Source organism: Bos taurus, chromosome 5, assembly GCF_002263795.3.
Source record: "Bos taurus isolate L1 Dominette 01449 registration number 42190680 breed Hereford chromosome 5, ARS-UCD2.0, whole genome shotgun sequence".
In the NCBI taxonomy this organism is placed as follows: Eukaryota; Metazoa; Chordata; class Mammalia; order Artiodactyla; family Bovidae; genus Bos; species Bos taurus.
In genome coordinates this window covers 60322561-60340486 of record NC_037332.1, presented here as the reverse complement: position 1 = coordinate 60340486, position 17926 = coordinate 60322561, and the positions used below count along the sequence as shown (strand labels likewise).

General features: G+C 40.6%; 1 protein-coding gene and 1 non-coding gene across 3 annotated transcripts in view; one reads left to right on the top strand and one right to left on the bottom strand.

Moving 5' to 3' along the window:
* Positions 1-3848: 3848 nt before the first annotated feature.
* Positions 3849-3920, bottom strand: TRNAD-GUC (transfer RNA aspartic acid (anticodon GUC)). Its single transcript has one exon. It is a non-coding gene; the product is annotated as a tRNA-Asp (tRNA).
* Positions 3921-4352: 432 nt separating this feature from the next.
* The window catches only part of LTA4H (leukotriene A4 hydrolase), a 30556-nt gene continuing 16982 nt past the window's right edge, over positions 4353-17926 (top strand). The window contains exons 1-6 of one of the 2 annotated variants that reach the window (XM_059886213.1): positions 4353-4579; positions 9325-9455; positions 11239-11359; positions 13610-13678; positions 16484-16588; positions 17575-17627. In XM_059886213.1, the coding sequence (XP_059742196.1) occupies positions 4421-4579; positions 9325-9455; positions 11239-11359; positions 13610-13678; positions 16484-16588; positions 17575-17627 (638 nt within the window). In that variant the 5' untranslated portion in view covers positions 4353-4420. 2 annotated transcript variants of the gene reach the window in all.

Sequence of the window (17926 nt, the reverse complement as noted above, 5' to 3'; positions counted from 1 at the left end):
ATCTTTTTCATCCTTAGTAAAATCTCCTTTTGATGGGAGTTTGGAATTAGCAGAGGCAAACTATTATATGTAAGATGGATAAACAACAAAGGCCTATTGTTTAGCACAGGGAACTATATCCAATATCCTGTGACAAATCATAATGGAGAAGAATATGAAAAAATACATATATATACACATATATACGCATATATATGTGTGGCTGTATACATATAACTGAGTCACTTTGCTGTACAGAAGAAATTAACACAACATTGTTAATCAACTGTCAGTTCAGTTCAGTTCAGTCGCTCAGTTGTGTCTGACTCTTTGAGGCATGCTAGGCCTGCCTGTCCATCACCAACTCCCGGAGTTTACCCAAACTCATGTCCATTGAGTTGGTGATGATATCTAATCATCTCATTCTCTGTCGTCCCCTTCTCCTCCTGTCCTCAATCTTTCCCAGCATCAGGGTCTTTTCAAATGAGTCAGCTCTTCGCATCAGGTAGCCAAAATATTGGAGTTTCAGCTTCAATATCAGTCCTTCCAATGAACACCCAGGACTGATCTCCTTTAGGATGGACTCGTTGGATCTCCTTGCAGTCCAAGGGACTCTCAAGAGTCTTCTCCAACACCACAATTCAAAAGCATCAATTCTTCCGTGCTCAGCTTTCTTTATAGTCCATCTCTCACATCCATACATGACTACTGGAAAAACCATAGCCTTGACTAGATGGACCTTTGTTGGCAAAGTAATGTCTCTGCTTTTTAATATGCTGTCTAGGTTGGTCATAACTTTCCTTCCAAGGAGTAAGCGTCTTTTAATTTCGTGGCTGCAGTCACCATCTGCAGTGATTCTGGAGCCCATAAAAATAAAGTCTGACACTGTTTCCACTGTTTCCCCATCTATTTGCCATGAAGTGATGGGACCAGATGACTTCAATACAATTTAAAAAATATAAAATTAGGGCTTCCCTGGTGGTTCAGGGGTTAAGAATCTGCCTTGCAATGCAAGCGATACTGATACAATCCCTGATCTGGGAAGACCCCACATGCTGCAGAGCAACTAAGCCCAGGTGCCACAACTATTAAGCCTGTGCTCCAGAGCCTGAGCGCCACAACTACTGAAGTCTCCTTGCTTAGAGCCTGTGCTCTGCAACAAGAGAAGCCACCACAATGAGAAGCCTGGACACTGCAATGAACAGCAGCCCCTGCTCACTTCAACTGGAGAAAGCTTGTATGCAGCAACAAACACCTCCCATAGTCAAAAAATAAATCTTAAAAAAAATATATATATATAAAATATAAATCTCCTGTTGCATATACACCCTCATAGAATCTTCATTTTAGAAAAGCAATGGAAAGCTTCATTTAAAAAACTCAATCCACCTTTAGATATGAATGACACTCCTATTTGTGAATTGCTATTATTGTACACTTATTTTGGGGTGTCCGTGGTATCATAGAAAACAATTCCTATTGTATATTTGTCTTTTGATTAATCTATTAATCTGTTTGAGGGATTCATATGTGTTTGTCTGTGGATATCTCTTCTTTAACACAGAGGCATAAACTCTATGGGTTCCTGGTGGTTAATAATGGAAGACGATGATATTGACATTCTCTTAGTAAAACAAACTATCCTTTCTCCACTAGGAAGATAATTTGATTGTATATTCTTTTGCTAAATCAATTATAGTGCATCATATTTGTTACCCTAGATTTGGTGACACCAGGAACACTTTTTAGGCCTCAAAATGTGTTTGCAAATGCCAATCATGTCATAGATTCTTAGGCTCTATGGAGTTAGGATTTATGCATGTGTAAGGTATTGGAATTCATAGTTTGAGAGGTTTCATTTTGTTCTCCTTTGGCTTGCAGGGGCCAACACAAGGATACCCTACTGAATAGCCTCTCTATCTGTGGCTGGGGCCAAATTTAATTGCTAGATAACTTTGAAACAAAACGGAGAGATGTAGTGCTCTCCAACTGCTCAATTCAGCTTCTCTAGAAATCCTTTCACCTTTAAACATGTTAAAGTTTCCCTCTCTCTAAAGACAACGTTTTCTCAGCACCATACTCCTATACTCCTCCCTATTCCTCATTTTTCTTCCCTTCTCACATTGGCCACAGGTCTTGAGAAAGCAGCCTCTGTTCTATTTCCCCTCTACTCTTTTTATTGTTCAATTGCTGTTCTCTGTCATCCACCTTCAACTAAACCACAAAGGTCAACAAAACCACTATCTTCCCACCTCCATCCCATTGCCAAATTCAAGGAAGACTTTTTACTTCTTATTGTAATGGCCCTCTAGGCTGTATTTGACATTGCTGGTTGGCTCTTTTTAGTTTATTTCATGAGTTTCTTTTACTCTAGCACCACCATCCCCCACCTTTTAAAAAATGCAACTTTATTGAAGTAGAATTGAGAAATAAAATGTTAAGATATTGAAAGTGTGCGCGTGGTGATTTGGTATACATACACACGGTAAAAGGATTCCTCCCATCCTCTAGCTTTGTTTTCTTAAATTCTGGCATGCTCCAAGCTTCCCAGCTGTTTTCACTGCTCTTTTTGCACATGATCCCTGGGCTGAGTTTACTCACTGTCATAGTTTGACTCACCGCATGATGATACTCACATATCTACCTGAACCTTCCCCAGAATGTTTCAAGGATGCCTCCACTCTGACTCCCATACATTCTCAAACTCCATTTGTCCCAAGTTAAACTTAGATCTTTCCCACTTAAGTCTGTCCTCTTCACATAGTCTCTACTTCTGGTTAGACTAGACTAACCAACCACTGAAGCCTAGAACCTAACAAATCATCTTCTGCTCCTTCTTAATGTGACACCACTTATCTCTTAAGTATTCCTTCCATTCTTTCCTCTCCATCTCTACTTATTAGATACCTATGTCAGGCCCCCAGCATCTTCTTCCTGGACTATTTATTTTAGCAGTGGAAGTGAAGTGACAGTCACTCAGTGGTGTTCCACATTTTGTGATCCCACGGACTGTAACCCCCCAGGTTCCTTTGTCTGAATTCTCCAGGCAAGAATACTGGAGTGGGTTGCCACGCCCTTCTCCAGGGGATCTTCCCAACTCTGGGATTGAACCCAGATCTCCCACATTGCAGGTGGGTTCTTTACCATCTGAGCCACCAGGGAAGCCTGGCAGTTTCCAAATCTCCTGACTCTGGTTTTGATACCTCATACCCATTTTCTGGGGCTTCCCTGGTGGCTCTGACTGTAAGGACTCTACCTGAAATGCAGGAGGTCCAGGTTCGATCCATGGGTAGGGAAGATCCCCTGGCGAAAGGCATGGCAACCCACTCCAGTATTCTTACCTGGACAATCCCATGGACAGAGGAGTCTGAGGGGCTACAGTTCATGGGGTCGTAAAGAGTCAGATGGAGACTAACACACACACAGTCATTCTCTGAATGCTACCAGTGTTCCTTTAAGCATTCAAGATTAAATGTCCAGCTGTTCAAAGTCCTTCGAGACACATTCTTCTCCAATTTTCCCAGTTTCAACTCTGAGGTTCCATTTTTTAGGTAAGTCATCCTTCAACCCCTCCTCACATCCAGTATGCCCCAGGTCTGCATTCCCCTTGCACCCACTGCACACTTTTATCATAAAATTCTCTCACTACAGTATACTGAGGTAATCGTTCTAAGTTTCTAAGATGAGAATGTGGTTTATTTTCGTTTTGATCTCTAGGGCCTGGAAATGTACATACTGGGTTGCCGACGTGGAAAGCAGACACAAAACGGTTTTAAAATATAAACCCTGATGTTGACTCTCTTTCACAGTAGCTTTTGAAATGCTTACATGAACCCTGCAAGGAAAAAAAAAAAAAACTTCTTCAGTGCCTCCCCGTCGGGGAATCGAACCCCGGTCTCCCGCGTGACAGGCGGGGATACTCACCACTATACTAACGAGGAATTGCACGACAAACGTTGTTCTGACAGTTCTCTTATCTCTTTTTACCCCGCCCTTCTCATGACCCACAATCATCAGTAGGCCTGACACTTCTACTGCTATTGCAACTTCCATCGAAGTTGAATGGAACTAAAATAAAAGCCTTCACTTATTTCCATCTGCTTACCCTTCCTCTAACTTCCATTCCCCTCCTTTTCTCCCCTCCTCCCACTTTGGGAGAAATATCGATCCACTTCTACACCCCTCGACACACACACACACACACACACACACACTCCCAGAGAGCAAAGCGCACGCCTTGTCGCACTGCACCATGGGACTTGTAGTTCCATCAATGCCACACCCTACTCTTTACTGACTTTAAAGAACTTCCTTTCCCAGCGGACGCCGCGAATTCCTCCTCCTCTCTTTACCTCACTCCCCCTTTCTCTCGCGCTCAGCGGAGTAGTCTGGTTGCTGAGAGCTGGGGTGCAGATCGTGTGCATCGGGACTCCTCACAGCCATGCCCGAGGTAGTGGATACGTGCTCCTTGGCCTCCCCGGCGTCCGTCTGCCAGACCAAACACCTGCACCTGCGTTGCAGCATCGACTTTACTCGCCGGGTACTGAGCGGGACCGCCGCGCTCACCATCCAGTCCCAGGAGGACAATCTGCGCAGCCTGGTATGGTGGGACATGCTCCCGGGTGCCCGCCTCTCCCTGGCCACCCGTCTCGTCTCTCACCCCGCTTCGGCCCCTTCCTGATGCCTGCCCTCCGCCTGCTTCACGCATCCGTAGATGCTCCTCCTCAGCCCACAACCCTTGTTCTGCACCTCCTCTTCAGCCTCAACTCATTTCTCAGTGCCCCGTCTTCAGCCCCCTACGCATCCCATATCGATCCCTCCCAGTCCAACTGGAGTCTCTGCATTCCTTCTTTCCCACTATGTATACCTGCCTTCTCCTCCACTCCTTTCCCCCAAAGCCTCCTTCGCAGTTCCTGGACACATCCTGGTGCCCATTCTACGCCCCGCTCCTCACCCAGCCCTCAAGTTTCATCTTAGCAGGAATTCTCCTTTCCCCGCTAATCCTAGCTCCCAGCGCTAAAGCCGCCCCCTGTAGTCTCCCCATTTCCTCGGCCTGCAGCCCAGAACTCCCTCCTCAGGCCCCAGAATTCTTCCAGTCCCCAGCCCACTTTCCTCAGTCCACACTCTTAGCTAAGTCTCAGGCCCTCTGTCCTGCAGATTCTCAGTCCCACCTCTCCCTCCCAGGCCCCTTTATTTCAACCTGCAGATCTACAGGATACGACCGGATCACCATCTCCCTGCCAGTTCTAAAACCCCCTAGAATTCCGAGCCCCGCTGTAATAACTTTCAGTCTCTGCTTTATAACTCCAGGTGCAGCTGTCTCCGGATTCATGGTTTTTCCTACCTTTGCTTCTTATCACCCTTCTCTGAGAATAATTTAAGGAGGGGTGGGACATTCAAGCTTTCTAAGGATGTCTCAATACAACTGATTAATAGTTGGTTCCCAGCAGCAAGTAATATTGCACTTTCTTAGAAAATAAGGACTTCTCCAAGCTCTCTAGCCACCAGAATGATGAAAAACTTGTTTGGCTTTGTGAAGTGTTATTATTTTATCTGTACAACATAGCCTATTTCCAGTGTTCTTACTCAAACTGTCTGATAATATTTGAATTTCAAAGATAAGGATTTTTACAAATAAGAGGAACAAGAAAACTAGCCATATATATTGCATAGTGTGGTGATGGCTACTACAGCCCAGCAATAAGCAATAGAGAAAGTATATTGTAAGCTTGATAGGGTGAATCAGTGGGATCCACTGATTGGGTGTATTAATAAGTTTAGATAAGAGTTGGTGGCTTTTATGACTTTTGCCTGCTTGAGTAATAGACCTGTATTTTGAGTTCATTGATATGAACCAATAAAGCACCTAACCTTCTTACTTTGTTATTTAACATTTTCCTAGACTAATTCTGGTTTGAAAAATTGGTGGACTCCTCTATGTATTGATTTGTAGTCCCCAGAAGTACTATAAGGAAATAAATAAATCAAAGTAGTATTAGCAAGATCACAACTATTTCCTTATAGGCTGCACTTTGTCTGCTTGAAATGCCAGGCTATCATTTATTATTGCAGACAGCTTTGCCCAGTTAGGATTGGCTGAACTGAAGTCCTCTTTCAATGCAATCTCTCCTTTTAGTAAAAGAAAGTGAATTTTGATAGTTTGTCACTGCTTAATGTGACCTTGCACTCCTATTTATAAAAATTAAACCTTTACCTCTGTTCCATGAGTAAGCTAGAGTTAGGACGCTTAAATTTTATGTCTGTTCAAAGTTCCAGTCTAAAAACTTGCCTGTTTTTTTGCATTCTGCAAATTTCAAGAGAAGATTTTTAAATTGCTAATTCCAACTAGCCAACTATCCAGTTTCCTTGGTTTTTCCTTCTCATTTCTATTTTTGATCAATTGCTTAATAACATTTATCAGTGAAATTTGAAGGGGAATTTCTTAAGTAATTTGGGAGTGCTAGCTGAGGTTAGGACTTGAGATACACAGCTTAAACATTGCATTTCCTATTTTCTCTTGGTCCAGGACTTGTTTCATGCATTAATTGGCATCTACTGTTTCTCTGGCACTGTGTGAAATTCTGGGAATGCGAGCCTAAGTAACATTCTTTTTCTTTTGAAGAGCCCTCAGTCTAATGGATAAAACAAATCCTTGTAATGTGGCACAGTAAGTGCTGCTGGAGAAAGCTGGGCCAGCTGCTGTAACAAACACAGAAGATAGGGAAAAGGTTTCACAGAAAAACAGTTAAAACAGTTTTCTGATACAGAACAGGTTTGAAAAGTTTAGGCAATACAAAAAATAGAAAATGTTCCACTGGGAAATGACCCAAATGATTCACCCTTATGGTTTTAGTGAAGTGAAAGTCACTCAGTCGTGTTCCACTCTTTGTGACCACATGGACTGTATAGTCCATGGAATTCTCCAGCCCAGAATACTGGAGGGGGTAGCCTTTCCCTTCTCCAGGGGATCTTCCCAACCCAGGGCTTGAACCCAGGTCTCCCACATTGCAGGCAGATTCTTTACCAGCTGAGCCACCAGGAAAACCCTTATGGTTATAAAAGTAGTATAAACATAAGTAGTTTATATACATAAGATACTCCCATCAGGTTTTTACAGCAAATCAGATATTCAGAAACAAGTACTGGAATATGAGCAAAGGAGTACCTTTATTATTCTTAAGCTATAAAATCCAGTATTTCTGAATGTGCAAGAGTGGGAAGATAATTTAATTTAGAGTAAGGGCAACCATTGAGGGACTTCCCAAAAAGAGGAGTACTCCAAAAGAAATAATAATTGCCCTTTGGAAGGAAAACTGATGATACTCATAACAAATTTGGCTGCTCTTAAAAAACAAAGAGAAAGGGAAAAGATAATAAAACCAGGATGGAAATTTCTTCCCAGCCAAAAACTCTAGACTCTAGATAAGAATAAAATTGTTGAAATTTCCTCAACTTATCACCCAGTTAACTGATCCAAAAGAGAGGGGATTGGAAAGTGACTGTTTCTTGGCTGTCTAACTCCCCATGCTATTCTAGGCCAGATTTCCAGGGAAAGATGTCAGAGGTAGGAAGGTTAGATAGTGAGCAGTTCTGAAAGTTCACAGGGCCTGACCTAGGGTGGTGGTGGAAGGAAAAAAAAAACTATGAGGACAGTGTGAAAGAAAACTTTGTTACTTGGCTATGTGGGATTGGGAAGTGGGACCAATTGTGGATTATTTGAATATTTCAAATCTTAGGTAAGTTGAGGAGTTCCATCAGTGGAATAGAGACAACAGGAGAGAGAGCAAACTTGGGGTACAGAAGGGTGGCTTTGTTTTTAGAATCTTCAGGAGCCTATTGAATATGAGATGCTATTTCCCATGGAAATGTTAACCAGACAGTTAGAGATACCTGCTGAAGTCCTGGGGAGGGGAGGCAGCTGCGAAAGAGATGGGTAGTCACCTGCACAGAGGTTCCAGGTGAAGATGTGAGAATGAGCAAAACTAGGGATTGAATATGGTAAGTAAACTGAAAGCCCAAGGCTAGTTAGTGCATGGGGACATATCTAGATTTTGTAGTTAGATAGGAGGGGGAGGAAAAAAGTATTAGACAAAGATGTGTGACTTCACACATCATTAATGTGTGCAGCCAAGGAAAGGCCTTCAAACAGATGTTATGGTCCACTGGGGCCATTAGCAGCAGAGGTCCAGGTTACTGAACAGAAAAGACCTATTGATCAGGAGGACTGCCCTTCCTGTGGCACAGAAACTAGAAGTCAGACTAAAGAGGAGAAAGGGAGGATAGATTGATGAGGAAGTGGAAATAGCAGCCAGAGATAACCCTTGGAGTTTAAGGAAGGAAGGAGAAAAGTAGAATAGTTATCAAAGCGGGCAGAAGGATTGAGTGAAGTTTTAAAATTAATATAGGAAGCTGGAAGCTTTAAGTTGTTTGGAAACAGGCTTGTGGCATAGGAAGGTTGAAGATTCTAGGACAAGAGATTAGTTGAGAGATAATGAAAGGGTATGGGTTCTAGGGCTTAGATAGAGGAACATTGGGATGGAAAATCCTCAGACACTTGTTGCCACTCCCTTCCTGCCCAAAGCAGATAATCTGCCTGGCAAGTAGATATGCACTCCCAATCTCCCAGTAGCAGGGGTCCCCAACTTCCAGGGTCTAATGCCTGATAATCTGTGATGGAGCTGATGTAATAATAATAAAGTACACAATAAATGTGATGTGGATGAATCATCCTGAAACCATCCCCCCAACCCCCCTGGTCTGTGGAAAAATTGTCTTCTGTGAAACCAGTCCCTGGTGCCAAGAAGGTTGGGGACCGCTGCTCTGTAGGGCCATTTGATCAGAGTTGCTGTAACCAGGTTGGACGTTCTCTAGATACACAAAGCAGTACAGTCTGCTTATTTGCCTGATTAGCACCAAGATTTGTTTTAATTTTGGGGTCTGTGAAATTAGTACAGAGCAGTAGGACTATATGAATTGTAGGAAGAAATACAAGGTAATATATATTGAGGAGTCATGATGAAAGACAAGTTATGGATGAGCTTTTTCATAGTAGAGAAGTTAAGTTTTAGGAGACAGAAGCAAAGGCATTTTCATTTAGATCTGACTTTTACTTAAAGCCAGGGCTTCCCTGGTAGCTCAGACGGTAGAGGGGAAGTTTAGAGAATGTGGATTGGGACCTACGCTAACTGTCAACTCCTTTAATTCCTGTCTTTCACTCTGTATCTTACTCTATCTTAAAGCAACTAGTTCTAATCTGAAATTGTAGTAAGACTGTGACTATCATTTAGTTTTTCCCAGTGCATAAAACAATTTTCTTATCATCTAAAAATACTGATTTATTTCTAGATTCTGGATACAAAGGACCTCACAATAGAAAAAGTGGTCATCAATGGACAAGAAGTCAAATATACTCTTGGAGAAAGACAAAGTTACAAAGGATCACCAATCGAAATCTCTCTTCCTATTGCTCTATGCAAGTATGGATATTCTTATCTTTCTCTTTTATGGCTAAATAAGGGGAATATATATTTTTATTGTAGTTTCTTTTTTCATTTCCTATTTTTAGTTTGTGTGTATGTAGTAATTGGTACACTCCTCCTACCAATCTGCTGTTCAGATCGAAGCTTATAGTGAAAATTATATATTCCTAAAATACTAAAGAAATTCACTGTATAAAATACTCAAAAATAGGACTTGATAACTGTTACTTCTTCACTCATCATGTTAGTAATACCTAGAGTGATGGTGGGAATGCCTTAAGGAAGCATTTCTGGGTCACCTGGGAAGCTCTTACAAGCTGTGTATTTTTCACCTCCTCGCCAGAGGCTGGCCAGTTTTATTAATGGAATAACAATGACAAACATAAGTGCTTGAGATGAGTGCTGTAGATGTATTCTTTCTTCTAATCCCTATAGTAACCCTTTGTGGCGTGATCTACATTTTACAAAGGGTTACTATAAGCGTTTGGGCTTCCCAGGTGGCCCTACTGGTAAAGAACCTGCCTGCTAATGAGGAGATGTAAGAGATGCAGGTTTGATCCCTGGGATGAAAAGATCCCCTGGAGGAGGGCATGGCAACCCACTCCAGTATTCTTGCTTGGAGAATCCCATGGACAGAGGAGCCTGGTGGGCTACAGTCCATGGGTCACAAAGGGGCATGACTGAAGTAACTTAGCATGCATGCACTATAAGGATTAAAGACTACATCTACAGCTCTTATCCCAAGATTAGTATGTAGAAATGGTTAGGTGAAATGGTTATGTGTTTGTCATTGTTATTCGATTAATACAAGTGACAAATGAGGGAAGGGAACCTCCGAGACAGAAGGTAACTTGTTCAAGAAAGTTAGCCAGAGGTGTCATGTTGGGAGTATATCCCACTCCTTGGTATATTGGGGAGGGAATAAATGGTGGAAAACCACTGACCTAGAGCAAAGTCAATCTAATCCCACCTTGTACCAGCCAGTGTTTTCATATCTTCTCTTCCCATTTAAGAAAAAGAAAGGAAACACACATAATTTATGAGGTATATCATTAACCATATTCCACAGATGAAGCAACTATGGCATAGGAAGGTCAAATAATTTGCTCAAGTTCACAGCACAGCCAAGTTCACAGTCAGTGGTAGAGTCAGGACTCAAGCACAGCCACTGGTCTCCAGGGCTCTTGCTGTTTCTTCATTAACAATGCTGCTCAATCTATCTGGGTGAAGGACCCAGTTTTTGTTAGTTCCAGTCCACCACAGGCTAATACTTTTGTAAAATGCAGTAAAAACTAATTACTAGGAAGAAGAGATTAAATACAAACACATATGCTTTTATCATAGATTTAACAGACATGAACATTTACTCTCAAGTTCTTGACTTAACTCTTCCAGAAACAGTTTGCAAACTAGCACTGCCCTGTGTTATGCTCTGCCACCCCTGCAGTGGTCGTCAGCATTCCAAAGTTATTTCTTCTACCTTCCCACCACTGTAAAAGATTACCTGGTATCACAGAAAAAAAGCTGGGGTGTTCACCTAATATTATTTCCTCTTACATCTTCATAAGCAGTTACCATGTAGAAAAAAAGACTCATAGGCTGACACTCAGGTAAGAGCGTGCAAGGCAAACATTCCTAGAACTTACTCTCAAGCAGTAATGAGACCTCATAAAATTCTGTTTATATTATTTGGTGTATATCATGTTGTTTATGTACTATGAATTAAAATTTTAGTTAGATTGAATTGTATACTATTAATGTATTTGTTCCTTTCATACAGAAATCAAGAAATTGTTATAGAGATTTCTTTCGAGACATCTCCAAAATCTTCTGCTCTTCAGTGGCTCACTCCTGAACAAACTTCTGGGAAAGAGCACCCCTATCTCTTTAGTCAGTGCCAGGTAAAAAGGACTTGGGATGGTTTCTTATTCCCAGCTCATGCAACTGAATGAAGCAAAGTGGACAGTGGTCTTACGGATACTGGGATCTTACCTAAGATAGTATTTATCTTATAAAGACTACATACATTTTCATTTATATCTCTCACCATTAATACATTCATATATTACTTTTAAAAAGAAACTTCCTTTCATTTGAAACATGTCTACCTAGGCTGGACTATCTAGGTCATATTTATTAATATATTCATATCCTCAGTACCTACCATAGAACTTGGCATAGAGTGGGCACTCAGTAAATGGTCTTAAAATGAAAGGAAAACACTGTTAAACAAAATATGTACTGGTTATGAAAACTGCTTAACAATAAAGGGAAGGATCAGATTTCCCATTCCTCTCCAGACACCCTTGTCCAGAGATAACAACTGAGTTGGTCGGTAGCCTTTCCAGATTTTTCTTACACATTTACACATGTACACATTATGTATATATATTAATGTACCATTAAGATGATATGATTTAGACTACATCTATTTTCTGTTTAAAAACTAAAAATAAAGAACATACTTAGAGATAGTCTGTCACAAGAATAATACGTGTCAAACTCCTGAAAGAAACAAAACTAATTCTTTTAGCAATCAAATAGTTTACAATTAAAAGAATTTATTTCATTAAACATTGACTATATTTCCAAGCATTGTGTAAGGTACTCTGCATATTTAATCCTTTAAATATTCCTCTGTGTAAGACACTATGGTAGGCTCACATTTGAAAACAAGTCTATCAGAAAAGAAGCAATGCTGGCAATGTTTACTTTTTATTGCCAAATGAAGTTTTATTTTTTGTCAAGAAACCCTCAGTTCACTAATCTGGAAGAGATACCATGATCTAGGCAAGAATGTACCAATTATACACTCCATCTCTTATTTGATTTTCATCAGTAATTATTATGGAATGTCCATAAACTAAAGCTAGCAAGAAATGCAAGATCTGTGAGTCACAAGAATGTGAATTTTGAACATTTTATTCCATTTCTTGTTGGCAGCAGTTTTCAAAATGGAGGAAAGCGATTTCAGTTAAATTACTACAGTTGATAGGAAGCACATAGACATGTTTTGTTTGATGAGTTTGCTTATAGCTGTTCTCTATGCATATTTTCCTGGGTTTGGTCTTATCCAGTGAAATACACATAAACCTCACCCCTGGCATTGCGGAGTCACATAACCATGAACCTTTAAGGAACCCTAAATGCATGGTCTTAGAACCTTGTTTGGGGAGAGCAGACTATCTGGTTCTTCTAGTTCAACTTAATCCAACTAGAAGTGAGGTCACTTGGACTCCTGTATCTTTGGAGAATCTATTAGATCTGAAGTGAAAAGAGCTGGTGTCTGGAGGATAGGAGGAAGTTTGCAGAGGTGTGAAGTGTGTCTGGGATTTATAACAACCTCAGAGAGAGAGGTGAGTGTCAATGTTCCTTCTAGCTCAGTGAGGTTGGGTTCCCTTTGCTCACCAGCAATAGATGCAGACTTATCTGACAACAGGCCAGGGTATGAAATTGTAGGTACTCTGGTCATTCTTCTTGATGGAATTGATCATTATGACAGATGGATGTGGAAGCAAAGAAACGCTCTACCTGTTAGGTGAATGGATATGTCTAGATGGTGTTAAAAGAGACTTTTCTTTCTCCCTCCTGTCTTCCTAGTGTTTACTTTCAAGGTTTGCCACAAGATCAAAATGTCAAGACCTTAACCGCATTGTCCAAGCTGTGTTTCTCAGAAAACTGGCGTCCCATTAGACTTTAATAATTAACCAAAAGAAAGTGGGTTTTGTGTTGAAATAAGTATAAGAATTTGAACAGGTTTCTTCAGAGCCTTCAGAAAGCTAATGTTCCTGGTGACTCTCCCAGACAGGCATGTAACATGCCATGGCTCTCAAATTTACTTCACTAAAGAGCCTTTTTTGACAGGGTTCTTAACAACTTCTCATTGGGCGCTACTGTTGCTCAGGAATCATTGTTTAACCTTGCTTCATGCTCCAACTGAAATGTGAGGGTGGGGCATACATTAAAAGGGGAAATTAGATTTTTTTATCCACAGATCTACTTTTGCTACTTGAAAAGAACTGAAAAAATGTGAGACATTTTTACTTTTAAAAGAACGTATCTAAGAACAATGCTGCAATTGTAATGACTTCTTAATGACTTGATTTATGAGTCAGGGAAACAGCTGTTTCTTTTTTCCCTCTCTCTCCCAGGCTATCCACTGTAGAGCTATTCTTCCTTGCCAGGACACTCCTTCCGTGAAATTAACCTACAGCGCAGAGGTAACTATTACTGAAATTATTAGCTGAATTGTTCTGTATGAGTATTTTTATAGGGACTACATTAAATCTATAGATTGCTTTGGGTAGTATGGATGTTTTAGCAATATTAATTCTTCCAATCCATGAACACAGATTGTGTTTCCAAAATGAATCAAATAAGTCAATAATGATAAGCAGAGATAATAATGTTTTTTTTAGCTAGCAATAGTTTACTTATTAAATTCTGCCTGAAATATGTTAGAAAAATGGATCTCATTTTGAACCTCTGTTCCAAAGGCAGTTTCAAACATAAATGTAAAAAAGGGAAATGAGTGTCATTCTGATTTTAAAAAGAATTCAGAGGCTTTCCTGGTGGATCATTGGTGAAGAATCCACCTGCCAGTACAGGGTTCGATCCCTGCTCCCGGGAGATCCTGCATGCCGCAAAGCACCTAGGCCCGTGTGCCACAACTATTGAGCCTGTCTCTAGAGCTGGGAGCCGCAACTAGACCAATGCTCTGCAGCAAGAGAAGCCACGGCAGTGAAAAGCTCGCACACTGCAACGAACAGTAACCCCTGCTTGCTGCAACTAGAGAAAAAAACCTATGCAGCAACCAAGACCAAGTGCAGCCAAAAATAAATAAAATAACATACACAAAAAAAGAATTCTAGACCTAAAATCAAGAATTTGGGAGCAACTCTTTTTAACTTTGAAAAAAATTTCTAGGATTAAATGCTGTATAAATGCACTTTGTGCATATCGTTTCAGTCGTGTCCTACTCTTTGCAACCCCATGGACCATAGCCCACCAGGCTCCTCTGTCTGTGGGATTTCCCAGGGAACAATACTGGAAGGGTTGCCATTTCCTCCTCCAGGGGGTTTTCCCGACCCAGGGATCAAACCCACATCCCTTCTGTCTCCTGCATTGCTGGTGAATTCTTTACCACTAGCACCACCTGGGAACTAGCCATATAAATATCTATCTAGGTATCCTAATGGGTGTATATTACAGACTTATTTGTATGCATTTCCAACGTATTCTTGTTGTAGGTACTGCTAACCCTTTTACGAAAAGGTGGACTATAATTAATAAAAGGTGGACTATAATTAATAAGTCTAGCCCAGAGGCTAGACTTACTCATACCAGGCAAATGGAACTGAGGACCATCTGGTATTTATGGAAACATCTTGATTCCCACATTGTCCCACCACCAAACCACCCTGAGCATAACGCTGCAAAAACTACAGTTGGAGGCCAAGAATCCCAGGATCTGGGATCTTCTCCACCACTGAATAACTGCATGATCTTCGGCAAGTCTTGTGACCTCACCACCTCAGCTTTCTCATCTGGATGACGTATCACTGCCTAAATGAAGGGAGGAAGTGGAACCACAGTAGTCTCTAGGCTTTTAGCTCCAGGATCTGTGGCTATAGCAGCGCTGGTTCTGGAGCTCCTGATTCTGTGCTTGTCGCAGTAACAGCTTTGAGGGCTGGGCCAGGGTTCAATCCCTGGATTGGGAAGATCCTCTGAAAAAGGGGATGGCAACCCACTCCACCATTCTTGCCTGGAGAATCCTATGGACAGAGAAGGCTGGTGGGCTACAGTTCACAGGGTCACAAAGAGTCAGACACAACTGAGGGACTAACATTACTACGTGCAGACAGAACAAGAAAGTCCACAATTGTTGGGATGGATGCTTGCTAAGTCACTAATACTCAGGGGATGGTCCTCTATCCTGGCATTCATTAGAAGTAACACTTTCAGAATCATGGAGCTGGGGTACACACACCAATGACCATAGGTTTGCTCCATAAGGATCTTCCCCATACAAGGTTCCAGAGAAGATTATTTCACCTTTCTCAGCAATAAGCTTAAGTTCCTCACACTCAAGACCCTTAAAAAGTAGAATTTGGGACTTCCCTGGTGACACAATGGATAAGAATCCACCTGTCAGTGCAGGAGACACGGGTTCAGTCTCTGGTCAGGGAAGATTCCATGTGCCACGCAGCAGCTAAGCTTGTGCCACAGCTACTGAGCCTGCCTGCTGCAGCTGCGAAAGCCTGCCTGCCTGGAGCCTGTGCTGTGCAACAAGAGAAGCCACTGCAGTGAGAATCCTGCACACTGCAACTAGAGAGTAGCCCCTACTTGACATAACTAGAGAAAGCCTAGCACAGCCAAAAATACATAAATTAAGATATTTTATTTTTTTATTTTTTTTTAAATTTTATTTTATTTTTAAACTTTAGATATTTTAAAAGTAGAATGTTGTAACTCTTATGTTTTAAATATTTAAATTTTCAGAGTTGTATTCTCTGTTCTAAAGTGAGTATAGCATCCTTTTGAATCTCTCCTGAGGGTATAGAGGGGATCAGGCCTGGTGACTACCATTGCCAGGTGTGATAAAAATATTAACATAATAAAAATAAATGATTAAAATAAATAATGTACGTTCTTTATAAGTAACATAAATTTAGGTTATTTATTCCTCACAACAATTCTATGAAGTATGACCCTCATTTGATTTAGGAAATGGAGGCTCAGGAGGGTTATTTACCCAAGTCCATGCAGTTAGTAAATGGCGGAGCTGGGATTTTAATCTAGTTTCTACCAGATGCTTTCAGTATGAATAGGTGAATGAAAATGTTGATATTTCACATTCATTTTTAAAGAAGCCAGTTTTACATACGCTAATTCTGTTTATAAAACTGATACGTATGACTGTACTGAGTTCATAGTCTACTGGATCAAGAGTCAAGAAGGCGGAAGAGGTTATTTTATGTAGAACATTTTATTTATAACTGGTAATGACTTTTCTTCTCCATTAGGTGTCTGTCCCCAAAGAACTGGTGGCACTTATGAGTGCCATTCGTGACGGAGAAGCACCTGACCCAGAAGACCCGAACAGGAAAATTTACAGATTCAGCCAAAAAGTAAGATCTTAGGGTCTAGATTTTGTGTTTTAGTTGGTGGTGAACTCTAAATAGCTTCTTCCCATTTGGAAAGCAAAATGGCTTTTGAAATATTTCAGAATTTAGAATGCAGCTTCTGCTTTTTTTCTCTATCTCTTGCTCTTTTGAAATATTTAATTCTGCTTGCAACATTGTATTGAAGAAGGAAGCTGCTGGGTAGGTATGGTAGGGGGTGTGCCTGATGCATTTTTGCTCATCTCAGTCAGTAGCAGGTTTCTTGTTCCTAAGTTACTTTGACCTGCCCTGGTACCGAACTATGGGTATGTATTGGCGTAGTCTTCACAGATGGAAGAGCGCTTAGACCAAAAAACAGTTTCAGTCCTTTAAGTTACAATTCCTAGGTAGCTGGTAGTTTGACTTCTTTCTTTGACTTTTAATGAATTGTGTCTGTTGTCTGTGTGTACATTAATGCTTTTTAAAATCATCCTCCTTAGCAGAACTTGTCATTGAATCACAGTGGACAATTCTGTCCCCACACCAGCTTCTGGGATTCTAAAACCTTTAGCATCCTTTCATTGCTGGATTATTTTGTGTCTCTCAAATATGCCAGGAGTGATTTCAAAAAAGCAATTTAAAATGAAATTTTTTAATTCAAGAAGAAAGGACAAAACAAAGAGGAAAGCACAGTTGCCTTCTTATATGTTAATTTTTGTGAAATGCTTAAGAGGTACCTTGTAATACTGTGCAGTCGTATTTTTCACATTTCAGAAGCTTTCCTTCCATAGGATAAAAGGAAAATAGATGTTTTGAAAGTTTTTATATTACAATTTTGAACTGCTAGACCCCTCAAAAATGGGAACCATTTGAGAAGTACCAAAAGAAAGTAATCTACACTAATGTTTGGAGATTTGAAAGGAAACTTTCTTTTGAATATGAATTGTCTTATTCTGTTAACATTCCTAATCACTAATTCGAGCATGTACTGTGTGTCTTGTTTGCCCCTTCAGGTTCCAATCCCCTGCTACCTGATTGCTTTGGTTGTTGGAGCTTTAGAAAGCAGGTGAGCTTTTGAACAAATTTTGAAGTATACACAAAGATCAAACCTTAGGTGTTTTGACCCTCTGTCAGGATTTATTGTTAGATCACTTTTGTGTTTCTCAAGATAATAAGCTGACAGCTCTAGAAATATTCAAATCTAATCATGAAATGTGAATCACAAATTAATTTTAAATTAAAAGATCTTTACCAGTCACCCCTTGGACTTTCCAAGTATTAGAGAATGAGCATACTCTTACTGTTAATCTGGAGTCTAAAACAAGTTTAAACAAGTCAATCCTCATAACCTCTGTTTTTTCATCC